The sequence below is a fragment of the Oncorhynchus keta genome, chromosome 6 (assembly GCF_023373465.1).
Source record: "Oncorhynchus keta strain PuntledgeMale-10-30-2019 chromosome 6, Oket_V2, whole genome shotgun sequence".
In the NCBI taxonomy this organism is placed as follows: Eukaryota; Metazoa; Chordata; class Actinopteri; order Salmoniformes; family Salmonidae; genus Oncorhynchus; species Oncorhynchus keta.
The window spans coordinates 40543626-40571279 of NC_068426.1; the positions used below are offsets into that span (position 1 = coordinate 40543626).

A 27654-nucleotide genomic window follows, 5' to 3' on the forward strand; every position below is an offset into this window, starting at 1 on the left:
CCACATATGAACATTTACAACACATGAACATAAAAAAAATACATATGTCAGTCTGGTTTTATTTCACTCTTCACCTCAGATGGCACAGGTTTAGCTAAATATGCGAACAATTGGGCTTGCTATGCCGCTTCAGGTCGCTTTTCCCCCAGTTGTAGCCTATTTGATCGTTCGTGGAGCAACCAATAATGCTCCACACATGACATATTTCTGCCCCAAAAACTTATTTTATACTGTACTGCCTGTTCCTTTAGACCAGGGTTCTCCAACTGGTAGCCCATGGCCTGAATTTGGGCCAAGGGTAATTTTATTTGGCCCCTCCTTTTCTGGGCAAAACACAACTTATTTTTTTTTTTTATATAATAAAATAAAATGGTAGACAGAAAGGACTGTTAAACCACCAGCTCTACGGGATTTTAATTGAGGAAATGTCATCCAAAGTATTCCCACACACAAGAGAGAGAGATATATGTGATCTTATACAAATGTAAGCAAGATTTATCTGTTTGGACTTTGTGGTCAATTCTTTGTCTACAAATGATTATTTCATTATGTTCTGGGCCCCGTGACAATCCTCTCAAGAAAAAAAAAAATGGCCTGCGGCGGAATGCAGTTGATGATCCCTACTGTAGACTGTTGATCCTGTTGCCATGTTAGTCTCTATGACGGACCATTCTTGATACAGACAGGAAACGGTTGAGCAGCATTGCAGTTCATGACACAAACCTGTGCACCTGGCACCCACTATCAGACCCTGTTCAAAGGCATTTATATTTTTGTCTCTGCCCATTCACCCTCGTCACATCTCTGTGCATTCAAATTGCCATCAATAAAATGCAATTGCGTGCGTTGTCTGTAGATTTATGCCATAACCACACAGAAACCACACCATTCACAACGCTGACATCAGCAAACCGCTCGCCCACATGACACCATACACACTATCTGCCCGGTACAGTTAAAACTGGGATTAATCCATCGAAGGCCCACTGAAGACGGTCATGACGCCGAACTGCAGTCAGGTCAAGAACCTGGTGAGGACGACGAGCACGCAGATGAGCTTGCTTGAGTTTGTGCAAACATTCTCCGGGTGTGCAAACCCAGTTTCATCAGCTCCCTCAAAACTTGAGACATCTGTGGCATTGTGTTGTGTGACAAAACTGCACATTTTAGAGTGGCCTTTTAATTGTCCCCAACACAAGGTCCACCTGTGTAATGATCATGCCGTTTAATCAGCTTCTTGATATGCCACACCTGCCAGGTTGATGGATTTTTTTTGGCAAAGGAGAAATGGTCACTAACAGGGATGTAAACAAATTTGTGCACAACATGAGAGAAATACGTTTTTTGTTCGAATGGAACATTTCTGGGATATTTTATTTCAACTTATGAAACCAACACTTCACATGTTGTGTTTCTGTTCAGTGTATATCTGTTTGGTCAATTTGTATAATTTTTAATTATGTTCCGGCCCCCTGAAAATATGCCACAAAAAAAAAAGGCGTCCCGCAGTTGAATCTACTGTAGTTGATGAACTCTGCCATACAGTCATTGGTGCAAGCGCAAACAAGTGCTGTTTGCATGGCGACCACTAAAGACACCTTGAAATTGTAACATGCCAATGGCTACAATTAGCAGATCAACATAATAATTGTAGAAGTAAGCTATTAACATCCTTTCAAATAAATGACATTTTGTACCTCACCTCCGGAAGTATGACACTCTTATTATCAACATACACAACCTAATTCCTTTCACAATTTTATTTCTGCAGCGCCTTTCAAACCAGAAATGTTCACACAGACATTGTAATAGTGGGTATAGTTCTCCCCCTCCTGTTTACAGGCTTAAAATGTACAGTCAGAGATATAGCTCCAACAACAGTCTAAAATTGATAGTAGGGAAAGTTTCTATTTCTAATACTTTTCTTTGGATGAGTGGGGAAATTATGTCCATGCTTTGTAATATACACACATTCAGAGAAATAACTTCATTTACTATCCTTATGTACAAGTGATACTGAGATAGTATGGTCGATATTCAAATCAGCAGTGTGGAAGAAACTTCCAGGTGTACTGCATTTATAAAGCCAAAAGAAAAACTGCAAACGTCTTTAAGTTGGCAAAACCTCGTTTTCAGTCGTATCCATTATGGAAATAGTGGGTATCATTAGTGTCCCATAAGCACTGGAGTGCAGATCAAGCTTTTACTTCATGGGCCTTTTCAATCAACCCGCCTTGTAAGTTGTCATTCTTCTTCAGAGTGACTTACGTCATGACATAGGTTGCTTTCGATTCTTACACAACATTAGGATGGCTGCTAGGCTACTGGTCGTAAGAAACTAAACTAAACAAGTGACACGTCTAAAATAAAAAAGGTTCTACCATTGCCTTGCTACCTGCCACTCACCGAACATGTCCCATTTTTATAACAACTGATCAGGTGATGAACGCCATATGAGTCACTAGATATGACCACATCATTCATCTGGGATGTATAATATAAACGAGACATTTACTCTGTATGCTTTGCTGACCGGTGACAGGGAAAAAGGCAAGAAAGCATCTATGGGCAAAGCAGAATATTCAGACAATCTTCACAGGGGAAAATGATCCCCTGCTCTTGTTTCTGTTAGTTCCCTGTAGTGAGGAAATATAAGTCATCCATTCACTCTTTCAAACAGTTTCACACAAAACACACACGCTTCTTTGAGTGGGTAGAGGTTGCCTCTAGCCACCGGTCCATTGCACAGTGAGATATTTTGTCCATCCCCTATTGGTTATTATTGAGGATACAAGCTATGGTTCAGGAAATATCTACCCACCTCTAATTATAAATTCCACAACCAATCCACTACAATTCAATAAACTGTACTGCTTTTCAAAATTCAACACAAGCATCAGTCCTCATTTTGGCTACTCAATACAACAAAAATATTTTTTCAGTTACACATTTAGCATGTTTCCTTCTTCAAAAGGCACCTTTCAAAGTTTAATAGCTTATGACATTTCCCTGTCAAGATTAAGACAACCAACACACTTCAACCTCTGACAATGAATAAACAAAATAACAAAACTGCCTAAAACTACAATAAAAACCATAGAAATAACTCCCAAAACAAGATTGTCTCCAAGCATGTACATGAAAAACTTAACATATATGTTTCATGTACATCTTATAACGCCCACCCCCCCCCGCCTTGTTCTTTCTGTACAGTACTGATAAACCTCAACACAGTGCAATAACACCAGTAGTCATTGACAGGTGTAAGTCCAGTCTGGCAACTCTACTGCAAGTTTTACAAGCAGACCTACATTGAAACTGATTGTGACTGGACTCCATAAGAGGTTTGAATGGGAAAATATGAACGTTATATAAAGCTCAACTAAATCTCACGTATTTGTTTAGAGATCAGTGGCAATTGGTTTCTTTTCCAATTTGGGCAATATTCCTTTGTCTACAAAGTGATATTCATGGCTTTTTACTGGTTAAGAACAACTTTAGGAAATAAGATGATGATGATGATTCCTCTCAAGCACTCTGACTAAAAAGCTGAATGGGGAGTATGTGGTTCCAGCTGTTCTTCCAACATGGCTGGTCAAAGGGAAATGGTCACTGGTCAAAGGGAAATGCTCAGCGAGGCCCATTTCCTGTCCATATTTAACATCCTGTCAAAGGCCCAGTGGCACAGACAGCAAACCTTTCTAGATTCTCCTGTCTATGGTCCAACAATCTACCTACTGGGCAACATTCTCATTCTTAATATGGCAAATGAAGCATCAATAAAGTGTCAGACAGGGATAAATAAGGTAAAACACTTCTGTAACAGCACCAATATATTGTTCTATCACAGGTAAGGTCCAGAACTTAAAATGACCTATTTTCTACATACAACTCAAAATGTACACAAACAGGCCAGTGGGCTGTGACAGGCCATGCAATTGGGATAACGTTCTTAAACTCTTCTGGTTTCCCTGAAAAACACACCAAAAAAAGATATATATTATATTTTTACACTGAGTGGCTTCTTATTTAGTAAGACTTCATGTCTTAGGACTGAAGGTTCATTTGCGATTGCTTTGCGCTGAATTACTGACAGGATTAAATGGAGCGAGACTGTGACTGCAGTAGCATCGTCCTGCAGCTTGACTGTGATTGGTCCGGGTATTGTTCCAGACGGTAAGGGGCTGTGTGTGTGTGGCTCTGCAGAGAGTCAGTCCGTTTAGTGGGGTCCTGTCTGACACACAGAGGAGTGTGTAGTTGCCCCCCCACAAGCCCTTCATCTCCAACATCAGTTCACCTAAGAGTGCTTGGTGGTGGGGAAGACACAGAAACCACCAGTCCAGAGTCTACCCTGTCCAGACTATAGGCCCTTCTTAACACACATACCCCCCCACCGGCTGACATCTCCATGGAAACTAGAGGGTGGGGGGAAGATATAGAGTTGGTTGGGAGGTTGAATGGGCATGGTGGTGCCGGTCCAGAATGAGTGACATCATAGCATAGCAGCATCATGGGTGCTGAGCAGAGTCCTCAAACACATAGCCCTGACTGTAGAGCTGTGAGACGACGCTCAATGCATTCCTTACCTGCCGAGAGAGAAAGTAGAAGTAGTATTATTCATTGATTGATGTGAAAGGGACAACTTACTAAGCTACCAGTAAGTAAAAAAGAACAGCCAAAAGTGTCCAATTACCTTGTAATTACCTGTGTAGTCATGGAAATAAAGTCATGTTTTATACAGGTAGCCTAGAGGCAGGTAGCTTAGTGGTTAGAGTGTTGGGTCAGACAGAGATTAACATAAAGGACGCAGGTTCAAATCCCCGAGCCGACAAGGTGAACAAATCTGGCAATGTGCCCTTGAGCAAGGCACTTAACCCTAACTGCTCCTGTAAGTCGCTCTGGATAAGAGTCTGCAAAATGACTACATTGTAAAAAACAAACAACAGATACGCTACTGCATTTCAGGCTTAATGGATGTGGTGGGTCAGAGGTGAAAGTTCTGAGGTGACTCACACTTGCTGACGCTGAGGATGTCGTTTTGCTCGGTAAGGAGCAGGGACAGGCCCTCCATCAGCAGCAGGGCCTTGTGGTAGCGCAGCACCGACGCCTCTCCCTGGTGAAACATCTCATCCAGAGCAGCAGCCTGCACCTGCAAGCCGAGGGCGAAGAAGAGATCAGGGCCCGTATAAAGCATCTCAGAGTAGGAGTGCTGATTTGGGATCAGTTTAGCCTTTTAGGTTACAATGAATAAGATTACATGGACCGGATCCTAGATAAGCCCTCCTACTCTGAGAAGCTTGATACACATGGCCCAAGATGCTAAACACAGTGTCTCCCTCACCATCTGAACAGTGTGGCTAAACAGCAGCCTCTCAGCGGTGATGCTATTGACGTGGTCCATGAGACGGTGCTTGCGGGAGAAGAAATGCTCCAGCCGTGCATTGAGGGAGAGGCAGGACGACACGCTGGACTTGTACAGCTCGTTCAGCCTCTTGACCACTAAACACACAGTCACAGTGGAGAGGGCTGAGCAGTGTTCGTGTTGGAAATAGAGAGAGAGAGCAGTCCTACTCCACAGCAGGGTTGGGCTCAAGACATTATTTTTCATGATACATCTGCCAGATGAGTGTAATGTTATATCCTTCTGTAAATGTTGGCTTTTAATCAGCCGTGTTCTTAAGTTGTTGGGTCTCACCTTGTTTGACAGTAGCAGAGGGGTACAGTTTTCCCTGTTTGACGCGCTCCATGGCTGTGTGCAAGGCAGACGACAGAAGCTCTGCAGTCTTCATGTACAACACCAGCTGCTCCGCATAGCTGACACACACACACACAGATCAGAGTCATGATTTTGTAGCTGACGCTACAGTCATTACCAAGTGTCTCTCAATCTCAAAGTGAACAGTAACCAAGTCTGACTCGCTTTTATCATCCATTTGTAAAGATCTCATATTCCCATGAAAAGGAAAGACTCTAGACAAAGTTGTTTCGGTAACAATGGTACAGCTTCACCAGCTGGAGGCTCTCACCTCCACTCCCGGCTGAGGGAGCTGATCTGGTCAGCCACTAGGCTTTGCTGCTGCAGGAGAGAGGGCGGAGAGGTGTCCCCGTGCTTCGCCCCAGCCCCCCTGACCCCTGCCACCTCCATCAGACAGTGGGCAAAGTCCAGGGTGAAGCGCAGGCTCCTCAGGGTGTCTGTGTGCTCCTGCTGCACTCAGACAGACAGAGGGAGAGAGACAAGGTCGGACGTCATAAAATATAGCCTACAGGGAGATGGGCGTTCTTCAAAACAGAGACAGAGATGGACAGAAAAAAACATGCAGAGACAAACTCAGAGAAACAGACAGCAGCAACCCCACATCCCAACCCCTACTCCTCCTCGCACCTCCATCAGTGTCTCCTCTGGCAGCTCAGGGGCCAGGAAGCTAACAGGTCCCCCCATGTTGGCCGTAATTGGGTCTGTGAAGCTGTAGCGTGGTCTGGAAGGACCCTCAAAGCCGTCCAGATAGGTGCCTGTCTGAAATCTGCTGGTAAAGGAACCCACTGGGCTTATGGAGCCTGCTATAGAAATAAGTGTTTTGTGGTTAGAGGAAAATACCTCAGAACAGGCCCTTGATGGCACTTAGTCTAAACTGACAGTCGTTCAACTGAAACAGAGTAGTGTATTGTGAATATCATTGCCACTAAGATCAGCATCCCTAGGACACTATAATGTATTTGGATGCTGTGCGGAGCAATGACACCTAGCTACTGAGTCAATCATCTCACCTGAGAACTGTCTGGTCCTGGAGGGCTGTGGAGGGATGCTGCCGCTGGGTGGGGAGCCCACAGTGAACACCACCTGGGCTGGGAGGACTGAGCCTTCTGCCGTGGCTCCACCGCCAGAGGGTGCTGAGGACAGCGAGACAGAACTCATTAGACATAACACAGGGAGGATGAATCACGGTAATGACCTAGCTACATGCAGTGGAGCAAGTTAGTCATTTACCCTGGTAGTTAAGTGTTACTGCTTTAAAAGTCCAGAGCTGTAGAAACACATTTCAGTTCCTATAGAAAAAAGGAATGTTCCATTAGAGCAGAGTAGGTCTGGGTGGGCCTGGGTGGGCTTGGGTGGACACAGCACCACCAACTGGGGCCCTCCCAGGCCCACCCAATCAGATTGAGCAAAAACAAAAAAGAATACATGCCCACTAATATGAGATAATCAGCTGTGCTGATTGTGCTGTGCGTGCTCTATCCAATCATAGCAGCCAGAACCTCCAGACAGTGAGACAGACCTGCCCAATACACGACGCCTCAGGCTCGTTTACATAAGACAACACCTCCCCAATGTTACGTTGAAAGGACCCATAAGGCCTTTATGCTCACTTGCTGATGTTTGATAATCACTGGAGTCTGTTGGAACTTAGCGAGCAGGAACTTGATTTTGGGCACTGATAAACAGTGCGCAGCTTGTGCTTTATTTAAGATAGTTTGGCAGCTTGAAGTTGTAGACATGTTATTGTTCTCAGAAACCAGTTTAGCAGCCAGACTTTCCCTTCACGATAGATTTGAAGGAAGTTATTGTTTCGATGAAGTGGCTGGCCATGTGTTGCTACGGTGATTCAGTAGGGACAGACAACAGTACCTGGCATGATACGATATTCGAACATAGCACACCGGCATCAAACCACATCCCCAAGGCAACTCGTTTGCCTTCAGTCATGGCCGCATTTCTTAATGAACCACCAACAACACGGTCCAATCAGGAAGCGCAGTCACCCATTAAAAAAACGGGTTTGTGTTGGAATTGACTCCTGTGGAACTTCACACAATTGATACTGTGACCCCAGTCTAAAAAAAAAAACAAGTGAGGAACTATGCACAGCTCTGCTGACCTTGGAAGCTCCAAATACGAACAACCCAAACGGATCTATACGGAGTGACCCACATCCATAGGCAGTTAATATCACCGTGACTATCTATTATTATATTATTATTATTATATTATTATATTATACTATCTAGTCAACCTCGGCTGGTGAACAGAACAGCTCTTTATGCAGGTAGACAATGACCGAAGGGTAACACTTGGTGAACTACTATGCTCACCTGTGATGTCTCTGTTTGAGCTGAGGTTCTCAGTGCTGCCGTGCTCCCCCGGCGGTCCTCCGAACGCAGCCATCAGCAGCATGCCAGACAGACGACCTGCACTCTGAGACCTGCCGAAGCTCTTGTTGTCTTCTGTAGTCCTCTGGCTGTATTGCCCAAGCTGGCCAGGAGGAGGCTGTCCTGGGTACCTGTGGTTTGAGGCAGCCTTGCTGCCGGGCGGGGCCAGAACCAGACCCTGCTGGGCCAAGAAAGTCACCAGGTTGGGGGAGCTGGGAGGTTTGGGGAACTCAAAGGGTGGTATGGCCTGTGGACAGGATATCAGTGTCAGATGCAGAAGTAGAGTCGAGAGACTATAGACAGTGGAATTGATTGTTTAAAGCAATAGTACAATTGCTGAATAGTTCAGTTTCCTCTAAAACACAGGCGTTGTACTAGCTGTGTCCAAAACATGAACTCACTCTAGAGGGGGATCCCAGGATGGTGGGGAGGGGGCTGCGCTGCATGAGTTCACTCAGCCTGGGGGAGGAGTGCAGGGGCCGCATAGCCATCATGCCTGCCTGCAGGTTGGCCACCACGGGGTCAGAGTGCTGCTTCCTGATCTTCTGCCTGCCGCCACCACCCGTGGCCTCCAGTAGACAGGGGGCGCTGTGGAGCCGGGTGCCCAGGCCTTGCTGCTGAGGGGGAGGCCGTGTGTCGGGGAATTGGAGAGCTGGAGATGGACAGGGGTTAAAAGTTACAGCGCAATGTTATCTTTACATTATAAAGATGAGTATAACTATACAGCTGAAAGAAAGACACAGGGAAGTAAAACATCTAAAGGTGGTTCCTTTAAGTCAGGTTAAAACCCCTCTGATCAAGACAACAGGAAGTGAATAGCCTTGGTCTACCACAGAGCAACTCCCCAATGCCCCTGACCAGTTTAACCATTTCCACCACTAACAAAACACTAAAACAGTCAGCCCAAAAGTTGGCGCCTCGGACAGGGATGGAGGGAGGGCAACCCCGGATTCCCACCTCCGCCCCGCGACACCCCACTGCCCGTGTCCAACGGGCGTGCTTGCCCTGGCAGCTCAGGGATGGTGCCCACGTCAGACACAGAGGGAGACGGGGAACAACAAGAAAGGAGGGGGAAAAAGAAGAGGGGACATTTTGACACATCAATGCACTCTGGCAGACATGCCTTGATGAGGAAGCTGGAAGGGTCTGGCCCCTCCTACAAACAGCCTGCAGGGGCCAGCCAAGGTCCCGTGGCCTCCTGGGTAAGGCAGCGATGGGCCAGTCCTCCCGAATCCCAGGGAACTATTGCTGCTGCAGCCGCGCACCAGCGTACACAGCCTGTGGCGGGAGGAGGAACAGTCACAAAATCAGACATTATTCCCTGTTATCTCCAAGCTAGCAATGTTACTACTATGCCACAGAAGAGACTGTGTGTTTATATAAGCTTGTGTGTGTAAGTAATGCATGTCAATGTATACTGAGTGTACAAAACATTAAGGACACCTGATCTTTCCATGACAGACTGACCAGGTGAATCCAGGTGAAAGCTATGATCCCTGATTGATGTCACTTGTTAAATCCACTTCAATCAGTGTAGATGAATTGTATTTTTTATTTTTATTTAAACTTTATTTAACTAGACAAATCAGTTAATAACACATTCTTATTTACAATGACGGCCTACCCCGGCCAAACCCTAACCCGGATGACGGTGGGCCAATTGTGCGGTTGTATTCCAGCCTGGAATCGAACCAGGGCCTGTAGTAACGACCTCTAGCACAGAGTTAAGTGCTTTTGAACGGGCTATGTTAGTAGGTTCCAGGCGCACGGGTTTGTGTCAAATGTGCCGAATAGAACAGCTGTAGACCTCACAGTGAAATGTAAAAATAAAATCAAAATATCAAAGTAACAAATAATTCAAGAGCAGCAGTAAAATAACAGTAATGAGGCTATATACAGGGGGTACCGGTACAGAGTCAATGTGCGGGGGCACCGGTTAGTCGAGGTAATTGAGGTAATATGTACATGTAGGTAGAGTTAAAGTGAGAGTAGCAGCAGAGTAGAAGAGGGGAGGGACAATGCAAATAGTCTGGGTAGGCATTTGATTAGCTGTTCAGCAGTCTTATGGGGGTAGAAGCGGTTAAGACCTCTTGGACCTAGACTTGGCCCTCCGGTACCGCTTGTCGTGTGGTAGCTGAGAGAACAGTTTATGACTAGGGTGGCTGGAGTCTTTGACAATTTTTAGAGCCTTCCTCTGTCACCTGGTATAGAGGTCCTGGATGGCAGGAAGCTTGGCCGCAGTGATGTACTGGGCCGTATGCACTACCCTCTGTAGTGCCTTGCGGTTGGAGGCCGAGCAGTTGCCATACCAGGCAGTGATGCAACCCGTAAGAATGCTCTCGATGGTGCAGCTGTAGAACTTTTTGAGGATCTGGAGACCCATGCCAAATCTTTTCAGTTCCCTGAGGGGGAATAGGATTTGTTGTGCCCTCTTCACAACTGTCTTGGTGTGTTTGGACCATGATAGTTTGTTGGTGATGTGGACACCAAGGAACTTGAAGCGCTCAACCTGCTCCACTTCAGCCCTGTCGATGAGAATGGGGGCGTGCTCGGTCCTCCTTTTCCTGTCGTCCACAATCTTGATCACGTTGATCAGGTTGTTGTCCTGGCACCACACAGCCAGGTCTCTGATCATCATTGTCGGTGATCAGATCTACCACTGTTGTGTCATTGGCAAACTTAACGATGGTGTTGGAGTCGTGCCTGGCCATGTAGTCATGAGTGAACAGGGAGTACAGGAGGGGCCTGAGCACGTACCCCAGAGGGGCCCCTGAGTTGAGGATCAGCGTGGCGGATGCGTTGCTACCTACCCTTACCACCTGGGGCCATCCCATCAGGAAGTCCAGGATCTAGTTGCAGAAGGTGTTTTGTCCCAGGGTGATGAGCTTTGAGTGCACTATGCTGTTGAACGCTGAGCTGTAGTCAATGAATAGCATTCTCACATAGGCGTTTCCTTTTGTCTAGGTTGGACAGGGCAGTGTGGAGTGCAATAGAGACTGCATCGTCTGTGGATCTGTTGGGGCGGTATGCAGATTGGAGTGGGTCTAGGGTTTCTGGGATAATGGTGTTGATGTGAGCAATGACCAGCCTTTGAAAGCACTTCATGTCTATAGACGTGAGTGCTATGGGTCAGTGGTCATTTAGGCAGGTTGCCTTAGTGTTCTGGGGCACAGGGACTATGGTGGTCTGCTTAAAACATGTTGGTATTACAGACTCAGTCTGGGACAGGTTGAAAATGTCAGTGAAGACACTTGCCAGTAGGTCAGCGCCTGCTCGGAGTACACGTCCTTTAGTTTTTGCTTGTAAGCAGGAATCAGGAGGATAGAATTATGGTCAGATTTGCCAAATGGAGGACGAAGGAGAGCTTAAAATCGCGTCTCTGTATGTCGAGTAAAGGTGGTCTAAAGGTGTTTTTTCCCCCTCTGGTTGCACATTTAACATGCTGGTAGAAATTAGGTAGAAGGGATTTAAGTTTGCCTGCATTAAATTCCCCGGCCACTAGGAACACCGTCTCTGTATGAGCATTCGAGTACGGACTTAGTGGCAGCATTGAATTGTGGTTAATAGACAGCTATGAAGAATATAGATGAAAACTCTTGGTAAATAGTGTGGTCTACAGTTTATCATGAGATACCTCAGGTAGAGTATCACCAAAACCTTGAGACTTCCTGACCATTACATTTTGTGCACAAGCTGTTGTTTACAAATATACATAGACCACCACCCCTCGTCTTACCAGAGACGGCTGTTCTATCCTGCCGATACAGCGTAAAACCCACCAGCTGTATGTTATTCATCTCGTTGTTCAGCCACGACTCAGTGAAACATAAGATATTACAGTTTTTATTGTCCCGTTGGTAGGAAATACATGATCGTAGTTCGTCTATTTTATTATCCAATGATTGTACGTTGGCTAATAGGATCGATGGTAAAGGCAGATTACCCACTCGCCGTCGGATCCTTACAAGGCATCTCTCTCTTTCTCCTAGAGAATGACGGGGATTTGGGCCTTGTCGGGTGTCTGAAATCAATCGTTTGTGTCAGACTCGTTACAGAAAAAAATCTTCTTCCAGTACGAGGTGAGTAATCACTGTTTAGAAGCTCTTTTCGGTCATAAGAGACAGTGGCAGAAACATTAAATACAACATAAGTTACAAATAACGCAAAAAAAACACACACAATAGCACAATTGGTTAGGGGACCGTAAGACGGCAGCCATCTCCTCCGGCGCCATCAAGAACTGCAACGCTGCTGGTTCTCTCACGTTCAACAGCTTCAGTGTGTATCAGAAATGGCCTACCACCCAAAGGACATCTAGCCAACTTGGGCCAGCATCCCTGTGGAACACCTTTGACACAATGTAGAGTCCATGCCCTGACGAATTGAGGTTGTTCTGAGAGCAAAAGGGGTGTGTGCAACTCAATATTAGGAAGGTGTCCTTAATGTCTTGTACACTCAGTGTATGTATATACTAACTGTGGGGAGCCATCATGGCTGAGGGAATGAAGGTTCTGCTCCATGCGCTGGTAGTTGGGGACCTGAGTTGGAACGGGAATGGGCACTGACTGACCGTAGTTACCATAGTTACTGCCAGAGAACTCACTTGGCCGACTGAAAGAAGAGAGAAAGCGGGAGCTACGTTTAACCCTGTCTAATCAATGCATTAACAAAGAGAGTGAAACAGCAAAAATACTGAGAGAATATTAACAGACAAAACATTATGTAATAGTGAGTGAAAGATAGAGCCCTTGATTTGTGATTGCTTTGGTAGAGAGGGGAGAGGATTATGATCAGATTGACCTACTGAATAATGCTGGGAATTGCCAGGGACCTCATGACACAATATTATCACAATACCGAGGTGCTGATACTATGTGTATTGTGATTATCACAATTCTATATGGATTCCCATCTGATAATGCAATTTTATTGCCATTTGATGTTCTAAAAATATTGCTCACTGCTGCAGAGAGAAAATTAGTTTTAAATCAGTCATGGAAATAAGAGCTAAAATATTGGCTCACTATATTTTTAATTTTTTTTTAAATATTTTTTTAGATTGATTTTTTTGCTGTGTAGATTGATGAGGAAAACAAATAATTTAATACATTTTAGAATAAGGCTGGAATGTAACAAAATGTGGAAAAAGTGAAGGGGTCTGAATACTTCCCAAATGCACTGTAGTAGGCCTAGCCTGTAGAATGGGATCCTGCTCTTTTTAATTAAGGCCATCAAAACTCTGTTCTCTCTCTGCATTGCCTATAGAAATGTTGCGCAACATGAGCTCATGGGCTCACATGAAGTATTTGACAAGACTACATTTGCTGATGTCAGAGTGATTAGAGCGACAGAGAGCTGAGTACCAGGCAGTTAGCAAGTTTGGTAGGTTACTAAATGACCATCAGCAGCATCAGAGACTAAACGATCACGTGGAATTTGACTGCGGTCATGACTGGTGTGGCGGTAATATGGTCACCGTAACAGCCGTACCCATCACTACTACTGACCTAACATCCCCCTACTCTAGAAGGGTATCATTGGCCTGGGCTTCCAGTGCACAATACACATTGACTCACCCAGCTGCCAGAGTGAGGGAACTGGCATTAGCATGTCATGGCTTTAGTATGTCTGAACACTGAGAATAAGTGAATGCCTTTCCAGTAAGAGTGTGATCAGAACTTACCTGATAGGACTGTGGGAGCCACTGTAGGAGGGGGAGTGGGGTGGGGTCTTGCCCTGACTGCCCAGGCCACCAGAGGCCAGTAGAGAGCTGAGGAGGAGACGACAAGAGTTTAGTGGCTCTAATATATTATTAATAAGTAGGATTGTTCTTTTAAGCCAAGACAAGAGATAGCATGGGAAAATACATTTTGATCAGTCAGGAAATAAAAGTGCTGAAAACGTGGCTTACAATTTAAAAAGAAGAAAAAGATATAGAATGAAAGACACATGAGTATCGGTCGTTAAGACACTAACAGCTTTCATTCTATAGCTTTTTCTTCTTTTTAAATTGTAAGCAATGCTTTCAGCACTTATTTCCTGACTGATCAAAATGTATTTTCCCATGCTATCTCTCGTCTCTCTGCAGCAGACTTATACCGAGCAATATGTTTGGAACATCAAAGGCAATTAAGGTCACAGTTATGAAAACTTAGGACACTAGAGAGGCCTTTCTACTGACTCTGAAAAACACCAAAAGATGCCCAGGGTCCCTGCTCATTTGCGTGAACGTGCCTTAGGAATGCTGATGTGGCCAGGGTAAGAAATTGCAATATCTGTACTGTGAGATGCCTAAGACAGTGCTACAGGGAGACAGGATGGACAGCTGATCATCCTCGCAGTGGCAGACCACGTGTAACAACACCTGCACAGGATCGGTACATCCGAACATCACACCTGCGGGACAGGTACAGGATAGCAACAACAACTACCCAAGTTACACCAGGAACGCAAAATCCCTCCATCAGTGCTCAGACTCTCCGCAATAGGCTGAGAGAGGCTGGACTGAGGGCTTGTAGGCCTGTTGTAAGGCAGCTCCTCACCAGACATCACCGGCAACAAAGTCACATATGGGCACAAACCCACCGTCGCTGGACCAGACAGGACAAGCAAAAAGTGCTCTTCACTGACAAGTGGCGGTTTTGTCTCACCAGGGGTGATGGTCGGATTCGCGTTTATCGTTGAAGGAATGAGCGTTACACCGAGGCCTGTACTCTGGAGCAGGATCGATTTGGAGGTGGAGGGTCCGTCATGGTCTGGGGCGGTGTGTCACAGCATCATCGGACTGAGCTTGATGTCATTGCAGGCAATCTCAACGCTATGCGTTACCTCCTCCCCCATGTGGTACCCTTCCTGCAGGCTCATCCTGACATGACCCTCCAGCATGACAATGCCACCAGCCATACTGCTCGTTCTGTGCATGATTTCCTGCAAGACAGAAATGTCAGTGTTCTGCCATGGCCAGCGAAGGGCTCAGATCTCAATCGCATTGAGCACGTCTGGGATCTGATGGATGTGAGGGCTAGTGCCAATCCCCCCCCAGAAATGTCCGGGAACTTGCAGGTGCCTTGGTGGAAGAGTGGGGTAACATCTCACAGCAAGAACTGGCAAGTCTGGTGCAGTCCATGAGGAGATGCACTGCAGTACTTAATGCAGCTGGTGACCACACCAGATACTTACTGACTTTTTATTTTGACCCCCCCTTGTTCAGGGACACATTATTCCATTTCTGTTACTCACATGTCTGTGGAACTTGTTCAGTTTATGTCTCAGTTGTTGAATCGTGTTATGTTCATACAAATATTTACACATGTTAAGTTTGCTGAAAATAAACACAGTTGACAGTGAGAGGACGTTTCTTTTTTTGCTGAGTTTATATCTATATTTTTTACAAATCGATAGTTGGAATAAAAGTATCAATATACACTGAACAAAAATATAAACGCAACATGTAAAGTGCTGGTCCCATGTTTCATGAGCTGAAAATCCCAGAAGTGTTCCATACGCACAAAAATATTATTTCTCTCACATTTTGGGCACAAATCATCCCTGTTAGTGAGCATTTCTCCTTTGCAAAGATAACCCATCCACCTGACAGATGAGGCATATCAAGAAGCTGATTAAACAGCATGATCATTACACAGGTGCACATTGTGCTGGGGACAATAAAAGGCCATAACACAATGCCACACAACACAATGAAACAGATGTCTCAAGTTGAGGGAGTGTGCAATTGGCATCCTGACTGCAGGAATGTCCACCAGAGCTGTTGTCAGATAATTTAATTTCTCTACCAACATCGTTTTAGAGAATTTGGCAGTACGGCCAACCGGTCTCACAACCACAGACAACATGTAACCACGCCAGCCCAGGACCTCCATATTCGGCTTCTTCACCTGCGGGGTTGCCTGAGACGAGCCACCTTGACAACTGATGAAATGGTGGGTTTGCAGAACTGAAGAAGTTCTGCAGAGACTATCAGAAACCGCCTCAGGGAAGCTCATCTGCGTGCTCGTTGTCCTCATCAGGGTCTTGACCTGACTGCAGTTCAACATCGTAACCGAAACCGATTTCAGGGGGCAAATGCTCACTGTTGATGGCCACTGGCACGTTGGAGAAGTGTGCTCTTCAAGGATCAATTGTACCGGGCAGATGGCGTGTGGGCGACCGGTTTGCTGATGTCAAAGTTGTGAACAGAGTGCCCCATGGTGGTGGTGTTATGGTTATGGGCAGGCATAAGCCACGGAAAACGAACACAATTACATTTTATCGATGGCAATATGAAACCGATTTCATAGATGAATGCACAGAGATACCGTGACGAGATCCTGAGGCCCATTGTTGTGCCTTTCATCCTCCGCCATCACCTCATGTTTCAGCACGATAAATGCACAGCCCCATGTCGCAAGGATCTGTACACAACTCCTAGAAGCTAAAAATGTCTCGGTTCTTCCATGGCCTGCATACTCACCCATTGAGCATGTTTGGGATGCTAAGGATCGACGTGTACGACAGCGTGTTCCAGGTCCCGCCAATATCCAGCAACTTCACCCAGCCATTGAAAAGGAGTGGGACAACGTTCCACAATCAACAGCCTGATCAACTCTATGTGAAGGAGGTGTGTTGTGCTGCAAGAGGAAAATGGTCACACAAAATACTGAGTGGTTTTCTGATCCACGCCCCTACCTTTTATTAAAGGTTTCTATGACCAACAGATGCATATCTGTATTACCAGTCATGTGAAATCCAGAGATTAGGGCCTAATTAATTATTTTCAAGTGACTTGATTTCCTCATATGAACTGTGATTCAGTCAAATCTTTGAAATTGTTGCAGGTTGCGTTTATATTTCTGTTCAGTGTAAAAATCATCCTAAATAAATATTACGATATGTAACTATCGATTTTTGTCCCCATCTCTAAAGACCACGTCCATTAAACTCACCCGCTGTTCATCAGACTGTCGTGGAAAACCTTCCCAGTAGGCCCGTCACAGGTGAGCTCACCTGCTGAGAAACCATAGCAACATGTCAAAGAGGAATGACCATACAGCCAAACTGATGAACCTCAGAATCATCTCAGACAGTGGACTACACTGCTATTATACCTTCAGAATGAAAGTCAACAAAACAACCTCTGGATTCTATACACATTACAGACTGAAGAGCAACAAGAACACCACTCGGTGGTTGAGGAATGAGGATGGGAATGATGATGATGCTGCTTACTGGGAAAGTGGACGGGCACCATTACAAAGTCGTCTGTGTCACAAGAGGAGTTCTTGCTGCTGCAGCCACCTCCAGACGAGTCCTTGAGGAGAAGGCCAGGGGCATCGTGGGTAGGGGAGGCAAGGGTCTTGGCGCGGAGCTGCTGGACCTCAGCCAGAGACTGCTGCAGAGAGAGAGAGAGAGAGAGAGAGAGAGAGAGAGAGAGGAACTATGACCACAGCACTGACTCTGAACAACCCACTATATAGTACACTACCGGTAGTACACTAACGTTCAAAAGGTTGGGGCCACTTAGAAATGTCCCTTGTTTTTGAAAGAAGAGCAAACGGGCTCAAATCAGAATAGAAAGAGTGGGAGGCCCCAGTGCACAACTGAGCAAGAGGACAAGTACATTAGAGTATCTAGTTTGAGAAACAGATGCCTCACAAGTACACAACTAGCAGCTTCATTAAATAGTACCCGCAAAAACACCAGTCTCAATGTCAACAGTGAAGAGGCGACTCCGGGATGCTGGTCTTCTAGGCAGAGTTCCTCTGTCCAGTGTCTGTGTCATTTTGCCCATCTTAATCTTTTCTTTTTATTGGCCAGTGAAATTGCTTTTGATTTGCAACTCTGCCTAGAAGGCCAGCATCCCGGAGTATCCAGACATTTCACGTGTTTTCATGGGTGATTCGCTTCGACAACTGTGATGCAAGACCAGGCCAGCCATCAACAAGACAGCTGGCAGCAATCAGAGAGGGTTGGCACAAGTGGGTGGAGCGCCTGCCACTCATCTATTACCCAAGTCCAGACATCACAGTGGATGAGCATCTGGTCGCTTTTAGAGGACGCTGCCCTTTCAAACAGTACATGCAAAGCCAACCGTCTAAATATGGAATAAAGATATGGGACATGTAATGCCAGGAACAGTTATGCCTGGAACATGCAGGTTTACACCAGGAAACCTGCTGACTGTGTTCCCAGAAGGAACCAGAGAAACGTGCTGACGGTGTTCCCAGAAGGAACCAGAGAAACGTGCTGACGGTGTTCCCAGAAGGAACCAGAGAAACGTGCTGACGGTGTTCCCAGAAGGAACCAGAGAAACCTGCTGACGGTGTTCCCAGAAGGAACCAGAGAAACCTGCTGACGGTGTTCCCAGAAGGAACCAGAGAAACGTGCTGACGGTGTTCCCAGAAGGAACCAGAGAAACGTGCTGACGGTGTTCCCAGAAGGAACAAGAGAAACCTGCTGACGGTGTTCCCAGAAGGAACAAGAGAAACCTGCTGACGGTGTTCCCAGAAGGAACCAGAGAAACGTGCTGACGGTGTTCCCAGAAGGAACCAGGAGAACCTGCTGACGGTGTTCCCAGAAGGAACCAGAGAAACCTGCTGACGGTGTTCCCAGAAGGAACCAGAGAAACCTGCTGACGGTGTTCCCAGAAGGAACCAGAGAAACCTGCTGACGGTGTTCCCAGAAGGAACCAGAGAAACCTGCTGACGGTGTTCCCAGAAGGAACCAGAGAAACGTGCTGACGGTGTTCCCAGAAGGAACCAGAGAAACGTGCTGACGGTGTTCCCAGAAGGAACCAGAGAAACCTGCTGACGGTGTTCCCAGAAGGAACCAGAGAAACCTGCTGACGGTGTTCCCACAAGGAACCAGGGGAAGCGGGTGGTCCTGGAAATGACTGCAGGTCTCCAGGGGCACAACATAACATGTGACAATTTCGTCACCTCATATGGTTTTTGTCAGGAGAAGCTCCAGAAGAAAAGGACCACGGTCAAGTCTCACGGACGCTCAGAAAGAACAAGCCTGAGTTGCCTCCTCCTGCCTCTCCTACTCACTACCAAAGACAGGGATCTTTTTTCCTCTAAATTTGCCTTCACCGATACACACACTCTTGTGTCCTACTGCCGAAGAAAGTGCTACTGATGACAACTCTGCACCGGGATGCCGCTGTGAGTACCTGGGAGGACAAGAAGCCCAACACGGTCCTGGAATACAACAGGAACCAGGAACAAAAGGGGTAATGTCACTTTTCATCTTTCAAGTCTCACATACTTTTTTCCCTTTCTATTTTTGTATTACCAGATTGTTTTATCTGCACCATAAAAATAAGACATGTTGTTGTTTGGTGAAATGTTCGTTGAATTTGTGAACAATATGGAGTCAATTCTATTAATTTGAATATGTAAATATGTTTTATAGATGTGATAAATTAAAAACAACGCTTTGATGCAATTTTTCACGTTACTTTGCAAGACATGAAGTACCACTTGTATGTACTCATTCTTTTATTTACTGATTGTTGCACTTTTGCAGGTTACTGGCACGTACTCTTGTAAGAGGATGACGGCACGTTGGCCCATGGTGGTGTTCTTCAACATCCTAGATGTGTTGGCCAACAACGCATTTGTGGTGTTGATGGAGTTGAATCCAGGCTGGAAGCAGGGGAAATTCTTCAAAAGGAGACTATTCCTAGAAGAGTTGGGGAAAGCCATGGTGGCACCCCTCATTTAAAGGCGCCAACACCTTCCTCCAACACCATCCTCTGCTGGATTGGTGAAAGATATACAAGGGCCAGAAGCTAGATTTACAGCTGCCAGAGACAGAAGAGACAAAAAAAAGGAGGTGCAATCTGTGTGCACCAAGAGATGTCAAAATGAGCATTAGGTGCCATAAATGCAGTGCATATATTTGCAAGGGACATGCAACAACCACCATCTATTGTCCAACATATGCATGAGAACACACAAAATGTAACCACCAACATATGCATGAGAACACACAAAATGTAACCACCAACATATGCATGAGAACACACCAAATGTAACCACCAACATATGCATGAGAACACACAAAATGTAACCACCAACATATGCATGAGAACACACCAAATGTAACCACCAACATATATATGAGAACACACAAAATGTAACCACCAACATATGTATGAGAACACACAAAATGTAACCACCAACATATGTATGAGAACACACAAAATGTAACCACCAACATATGTATGAGAACACACCAAATGTAACCACCAACATATGCATGAGAACACACAAAATGTAACCACCAACATATGTATGAGAACACACAAAATGTAACCACCAACATATGTATGAGAACACACAAAAATGTAACCACCAACATATGTATGAGAACACACAAAATGTAACCACCAACATATGTATGAGAACACACAAAATGTAACCACCAACATATGTATGAGAACACACAAAATGTAACCACCAACATGTGCATGAGAACACACAAAATGTAACCACCAACATATATATGAGAACACACAAATGTAACCACCAACATATGTATGAGAACACACAAAATGTAACCACCAACATATGTATGAGAACACACAAAATGTAACCACCAACATATGTATGAGAACACACCAAATGTAACCACCAACATATGCATGAGAACACACAAAATGTAACCACCAACATATGCATGAGAACACACAAAATGTAACCACCAACATATGTATGAGAACACACAAAATGTAACCACCAACATATGTATGAGAACACACAAAATGTAACCACCAACATATGCATGAGAACACACAAAATGTAACCACCAACATATGCATGAGAACACACAAAATGTAACCACCAACATATGCATGAGAACACACAAAATGTAACCACCAACATATGCATGAGAACACACAAAATGTAACCACCAACATATGTATGAGAACACACAAAATGTAACCACCAACATATGCATGAGAACACACAAAATGTAACCACCAACATATGCATGAGAACACACAAAATGTAACCACCAACATATGCATGAGAACACACAAAATGTAACCACCAACATATGTATGAGAACACACCAAATGTAACCACCAACATATGCATGAGAACACACAAAATGTAACCACCAACATATGTATGAGAACACACAAAATGTAACCACCAACATATGCATGAGAACACACCAAATGTAACCACCAACATATGCATGAGAACACACAAAATGTAACCACCAACATATGTATGAGAACACACAAAATGTAACCACCAACATATGTATGAGAACACACAAAATGTAACCACCAACATACGCATGAGAACACACCAAATGTAACCACCAACATATGCATGAGAACACACAAAATGTAACCACCAACATATGCATGAGAACACACAAATGTAACCACCAACATATGCATGAGAACACACAAAATGTAACCACCAACATATGCATGAGAACACACAAAATGTAACCACCAACATATGTATGAGAACACACAAAATGTAACCACCAACATATGCATGAGAACACACAAAATGTAACCACCAACATATGTATGAGAACACACAAAATGTAACCACCAACATATGCATGAGAACACACAAATGTAACCACCAACATATATATGAGAACACACAAAATGTAACCACCAACATATGCATGAGAACACACAAAATGTAACCACCAACATATGTATGAGAACACACAAAATGTAACCACCAACATATGCATGAGAACACACAAATGTAACCACCAACATATGTATGAGAACACACAAAATGTAACCACCAACATATGTATGAGAACACACAAAATGTAACCACCAACATATGCATGAGAACACACAAAATGTAACCACCAACATATGCATGAGAACACACAAAAATGTAACCACCAACATATGTATGAGAACACACCAAATGTAACCACCAACATATGTATGAGAACACACAAAATGTAACCACCAACATATGCATGAGAACACACAAAATGTAACCACCAACATATGTATGAGAACACACAAAATGTAACCACCAACATATGTATGAGAACACACCAAATGTAACCACCAACATATGTATGAGAACACACCAAATGTAACCACCAACATATGTATGAGAACACACAAATGTAACCACCAACATATGTATGAGAACACACCAAATGTAACCACCAACATATGTATGAGAACACACCAAATGTAACCACCAACATATATATGAGAACACACAAAATGTAACCACCAACATATGTATGAGAACACACAAAATGTAACCACCAACATATATATGAGAACACACAAAATGTAACCACCAACATATGTATGAGAACACACAAAATGTAACCACCAACATATATATGAGAACACACAAAATGTAACCACCAACATATATATGAGAACACACAAAATGTAACCACCAACATATGCATGAGAACACACAAAATGTAACCACCAACATATGCATGAGAACACACAAATGTAACCACCAACATATGTATGAGAACACACAAAATGTAACCACCAACATATGTATGAGAACACACAAAATGTAACCACCAACATATGCATGAGAACACACAACCACCAACATATGTATGAGAACACACAAAATGTAACCACTAACATATGTATGAGAACACACAAAATGTAACCACCAACATATGCATGAGAACACACAAAATGTAACCACCAACATATGTATGAGAACACACAAAATGTAACCACCAACATATGCATGAGAACACACAAAATGTAACCACCAACATATGTATGAGAACACACAAAATGTAACCACCAACATATGTATGAGAACACACCCACCAACATATGTATGAGAACACACAAAATGTAACCACCAACATATGTATGAGAACACACAAAATGTAACCACCAACATATGCATGAGAACACAAATGTAACCACCAACATATGTATGAGAACACACAAAATGTAACCACCAACATATGTATGAGAACACACAAAATGTAACCACCAACATATGTATGAGAACACACAAAATGTAACCACCAACATATGCATGAGAACACACAAAATGTAACCACCAACATATGTATGAGAACACACAAAATGTAACCACCAACATATGTGAGAACACACAAAATGTAACCACCAACATATGTATGAGAACACACAAAATGTAACCACCAACATATGTATGAGAACACACCAAATGTAACCACCAACATATGCATGAGAACACACAAAATGTAACCACCAACATATGCATGAGAACACACAAAATGTAACCACCAACATATGTATGAGAACACACAAAATGTAACCACCAACATATGTATGAGAACACACCAAATGTAACCACCAACATATGCATGAGAACACACCAAATGTAACCACCAACATATGTATGAGAACACACCAAATGTAACCACCAACATATGCATGAGAACACACCAAATGTAACCACCAACATATGTATGAGAACACACAAAATGTAACCACCAACATATGTATGAGAACACACCAAATGTAACCACCAACATATGTATGAGAACACACAAAATGTAACCACCAACATATGCATGAGAACACACAAAATGTAACCACCAACATATGCATGAGAACACACAAAATGTAACCACCAACATATGCATGAGAACACACAAAATGTAACCACCAACATATGTATGAGAACACACAAAATGTAACCACCAACATATGTATGAGAACACACAAAATGTAACCACCAACATATGCATGAGAACACACAAAATGTAACCACCAACATATGTATGAGAACACACAAAATGTAACCACCAACATACGCATGAGAACACACAAAATGTAACCACCAACATATGCATGAGAACACACAAAATGTAACCACCAACATATGCATGAGAACACACAAAATGTAACCACCAACATACGCATGAGAACACACAAAATGTAACCACCAACATATGTATGAGAACACACCAAATGTAACCACCAACATATATATGAGAACACACCAAATGTAACCACCAACATATGTATGAGAACACACCAAATGTAACCACCAACATATATATGAGAACACACAAAATGTAACCACCAACATATGTATGAGAACACACAAAATGTAACCACCAACATATGTATGAGAACACACAAAATGTAACCACCAACATATATATGAGAACACACAAAATGTAACCACCAACATATATATGAGAACACACAAAATGTAACCACCAACATATGTATGAGAACACACAAAATGTAACCACCATTGATTAAAGGACTTGTGAACATTTTTATGTTTTTGTTAGTAATACTGTTATTGTTACTGTTGTTATTTAATGTGTTCAGACATTCATTTTGTAATATGGTAAAGTTGTGAAAACTAAATACAGGCACAAACTGTGGGAAATGATTTAAGACAGACTCTCTCCAATACAACCCAACATTGTAGAGTTATGTGCATCCTTTCAAGCACACCCTTCTCATTAACCTGTGGTGAGTTATTCACAATTGTTGATGAACAAATAAGGTTTTATATGTAAGATGGTTAAATAAAGAGAAATTATTGATTATTATTATTTGTGCCCTGGTCCTATGAGAGCTCTTTGTCACTTCCCACGAGCCGGGTTGTGACGACAACTCACACTCATTCTATTGTTTAATAAATGTATAGTGTGTGTGTGTGTGTGTGTGTGTGTGTGTGTGGGCCAGGCTTACAATGATGTCAAAACAACATTTGAGAGTGCACTGACCCTGGTCCTAGAGTGGGGTACAGCTGACCCTGGTGCTAGAGTGGGATACAGCTGACCCTGGTGCTAGAGGGGGTACAGCTGACCCTGGTGCTAGAGGGGGTACAGCTGACCCTGGTGCTAGAGGGGGTACAGCTGACCCTGGTGCTAGAGGGGTACAGCTGACCCTGGTGCTAGAGGGGTACAGCTGACCCTGGTGCTAGAGGGGGTACAGCTGACCCTGGTGCTAGAGGGTACAGCTGACCCTGGTGCTAGAGGGGGTACAGCTGACCCTGGTGCTAGAGGGGTACAGCTGACCCTGGTGCTAGAGGGGTACAGCTGACCCTGGTGCTAGAGGGGTACAGCTGACCCTGGTGCTAGAGGGGTACAGCTGACCCTGGTGCTAGAGGGGTACAGCTGACCCTGGTGCTAGAGGGGTACAGCTGACCCTGGTGCTAGAGGGGTACAGCTGACCCTGGTGCTAGAGGGGTACAGCTGACCCTGGTGCTAGAGGGGGTACAGCTGACCCTGGTGCTAGAGGGCTGACCCTACAGCTGACCCTGGTGCTAGAGGGGGTACAGCTGACCCTGGTGCTAGAGGGGGTACAGCTGACCCTGGTGCTAAAGGGGGTACAGCTGACCCTGGTGCTAAAGGGGGTACAGCTGACCCTGGTGCTAGAGGGGGTACAGCTGACCCTGGCGCTAGAGGGGGTACAGCTGACCCTGGTGCTAGAGGGGGTACGCAGCTGGAAGTTGAATGCTAGAGGGGGTACGCAGCTGGAAGTTGAATGTTTGAAAGGGTACGGGACGATATAAACTTTGGGAACCACTGCTGTAGACTGACCAGGGGAATCCAGGTGAAAGCTATGATCCCTTATTGATGTCACTTGTTAAATCCACTTCATGAAGGAGAGGAGACAGGTTAAAGAAGGACTTTTAAGCCTTGAGACAATTGAGACATGGATTGTGTATGTGTGCCATTCAGAGGGTGAAGGGTCAAGACCAACGTTTTAAGTGCCTTTTAATGGGGTATGGTAGTAGGTGCCAAGCGCACTGGTTTGTGTCAAGAACTGCAACGCTGCTGGGTTATTCCACACTCAACAGTTTCCTGTGTGTATCAAGAACGGTTCACCACCCAAAGAGCATCCAGCTAACTTGACACACATGTCGGAAACATTGGAGTCAACATGGGCCAACATCCCTGTGGAATGCTTTCGACACCTTGTGGAGTGCATGTCCCGGCGAATCAAGGCTGTTCTGAGGGGAAAAGGGGTGCAAATTAATATTAGGAAAGTGTATACACACACACACTCACCGGTGGAGAGGCTAAATGTGAGTTGGAAGAGCTGCTACAGGAGCTTGCTGAAGCAGAGCTGGGAAAGCATGTCATGGTCACAGCGGGAGCTGTATCAAAGAAAAATATCTATATAAATTCATATGACAGATTGGTTCGGATGTTTCAATTAGGGTTGAGAAGATGGATGCATAAGGGCCGTTTACTCACTCTTCTTCATGGACGAGCTCGTCTCCAGGAAGGGGTGACAGAAGAACTCCTCTACAATGACAAGAGATAAAGATTAAAAGTGAGGAACTTGCCCCTCAATTTTAAACAATGAGCACTGGTTTGACCCCTGTGAGTGTGGCCCCACTGACCGAAGTCCATGCGGTCCTTGTGGTTGCGCTGCAGAAGACCCAGCAGCAGATTCCTCAGGTGACAGGAGGTCTCTCTGGGGATGCTGGGTGGGGACACAAAAGTCACCATGAATGATGGTACTTCACACTCCATTTCTGCTGTAACAGTTGATCCGGGGGCCTGTTTTGCATTTCCCCACAAATGGTTAATGTTAGGATTGTGGTAGCTGATCCTAATCAAATGTTAAAAGCAGTGCGTGAGACTATGATAATCACAAGTCATTTGTAACATATCCTGTGGTCAAATCCAGTCTACCACAGCATTAGTTAATTAACATGGAAGCAACATTCAATACACACTCTCATGTGAAAGGAATCTGTACTCTCCATCTCTAAAAACACACACAACTACGAAGAGCTGATCAACACTGACTTGGGGCTGAGGTTCTTGTTTTTCTCATAAAACAGCCGGAGGTCCTGGGGACTGCTAGCCTGTGGGTAGAACACACGGACAGATACACACAAATGTTAACAGAGCAAATCAACTTCCGTGTTCGCATGCACACAAGTTAGTTTAAAAAGGGAGTGTCAAAGATCTGAAGAGGAAACACAGTCAGCTGATCCTGTCTGGCCAGTTTGGGTTACTCGCTTTCCTAAGAGCCTTAGGAAAGGCTGGATAAATAGCCTTGTTGTTTTAACTCTAGCTTGTCTACAGTTTGCGATCTCTCACATTATGTGGAAAGAAAAGTCAGTCTGTTCGGGCCTAAGAGAAAACCAAAGCTGATTACCGTCACGCCAGTTTTAAATATTGTATGACAAGTCAAAAACAAACTCTCTCGCTGAATGACCCCTTTCTGCAGAGTGGATTCATTTTAACCATTCAAACACCGCCCCTTTGATTACGCCTTTGAGACCGGTATATATGGGTATGATTTGAGTCCTATCTCACTATGGTGCTCACCTGAAACGGGGCTTTCCCAGTCAGACACTGGAACAAAATGGTACCGATGCTCCACAGGTCAGCCTTGGCATCATAGTTCTGAGACATGATGACTTCAGGTGCCTGGTGGATATGGGGGAAACATTTCAGAGATGCACACACGACACATGACCTAATGGGACAGATACACACCCTCTGCCTGCCTATGGTCAGGCTGTAACTAGGAGG

The 27654-nt window shown here is 44.5% G+C and overlaps 1 protein-coding gene across 4 annotated transcripts in view; it reads right to left on the reverse strand.

Moving 5' to 3' along the window:
• Window positions 1–1745: 1745 nt before the first annotated feature.
• Window positions 1746–27654, reverse strand: part of LOC118385507 (serine/threonine-protein kinase ULK1-like) — a 50667-nt gene continuing 24758 nt past the window's right edge. For 2 of the 4 annotated variants that reach the window (XM_035772707.2, XM_035772711.2), the window contains 19 exons: window positions 27448–27549; window positions 26920–26978; window positions 26508–26590; window positions 26359–26409; window positions 26170–26258; window positions 17371–17533; window positions 17088–17151; window positions 13829–13915; window positions 12622–12756; window positions 9269–9423; window positions 8547–8797; window positions 8089–8392; window positions 6766–6888; window positions 6383–6558; window positions 6027–6205; window positions 5696–5814; window positions 5342–5499; window positions 5014–5149; window positions 1746–4586 (listed from right to left, as the gene is read on the reverse strand). In XM_035772707.2, the coding sequence (XP_035628600.1) occupies window positions 4531–4586; window positions 5014–5149; window positions 5342–5499; window positions 5696–5814; window positions 6027–6205; window positions 6383–6558; window positions 6766–6888; window positions 8089–8392; window positions 8547–8797; window positions 9269–9423; window positions 12622–12756; window positions 13829–13915; window positions 17088–17151; window positions 17371–17533; window positions 26170–26258; window positions 26359–26409; window positions 26508–26590; window positions 26920–26978; window positions 27448–27549 (2490 nt within the window). In that variant the 3' untranslated portion in view covers window positions 1746–4530. The remainder of the gene's footprint in view (window positions 4587–5013; window positions 5150–5341; window positions 5500–5695; window positions 5815–6026; window positions 6206–6382; window positions 6559–6765; window positions 6889–8088; window positions 8393–8546; window positions 8798–9268; window positions 9424–12621; window positions 12757–13828; window positions 13916–17087; window positions 17152–17370; window positions 17534–26169; window positions 26259–26358; window positions 26410–26507; window positions 26591–26919; window positions 26979–27447; window positions 27550–27654) is intronic. The other 2 variants (XM_035772708.2, XM_035772709.2) reach the window with 2 other exon arrangements.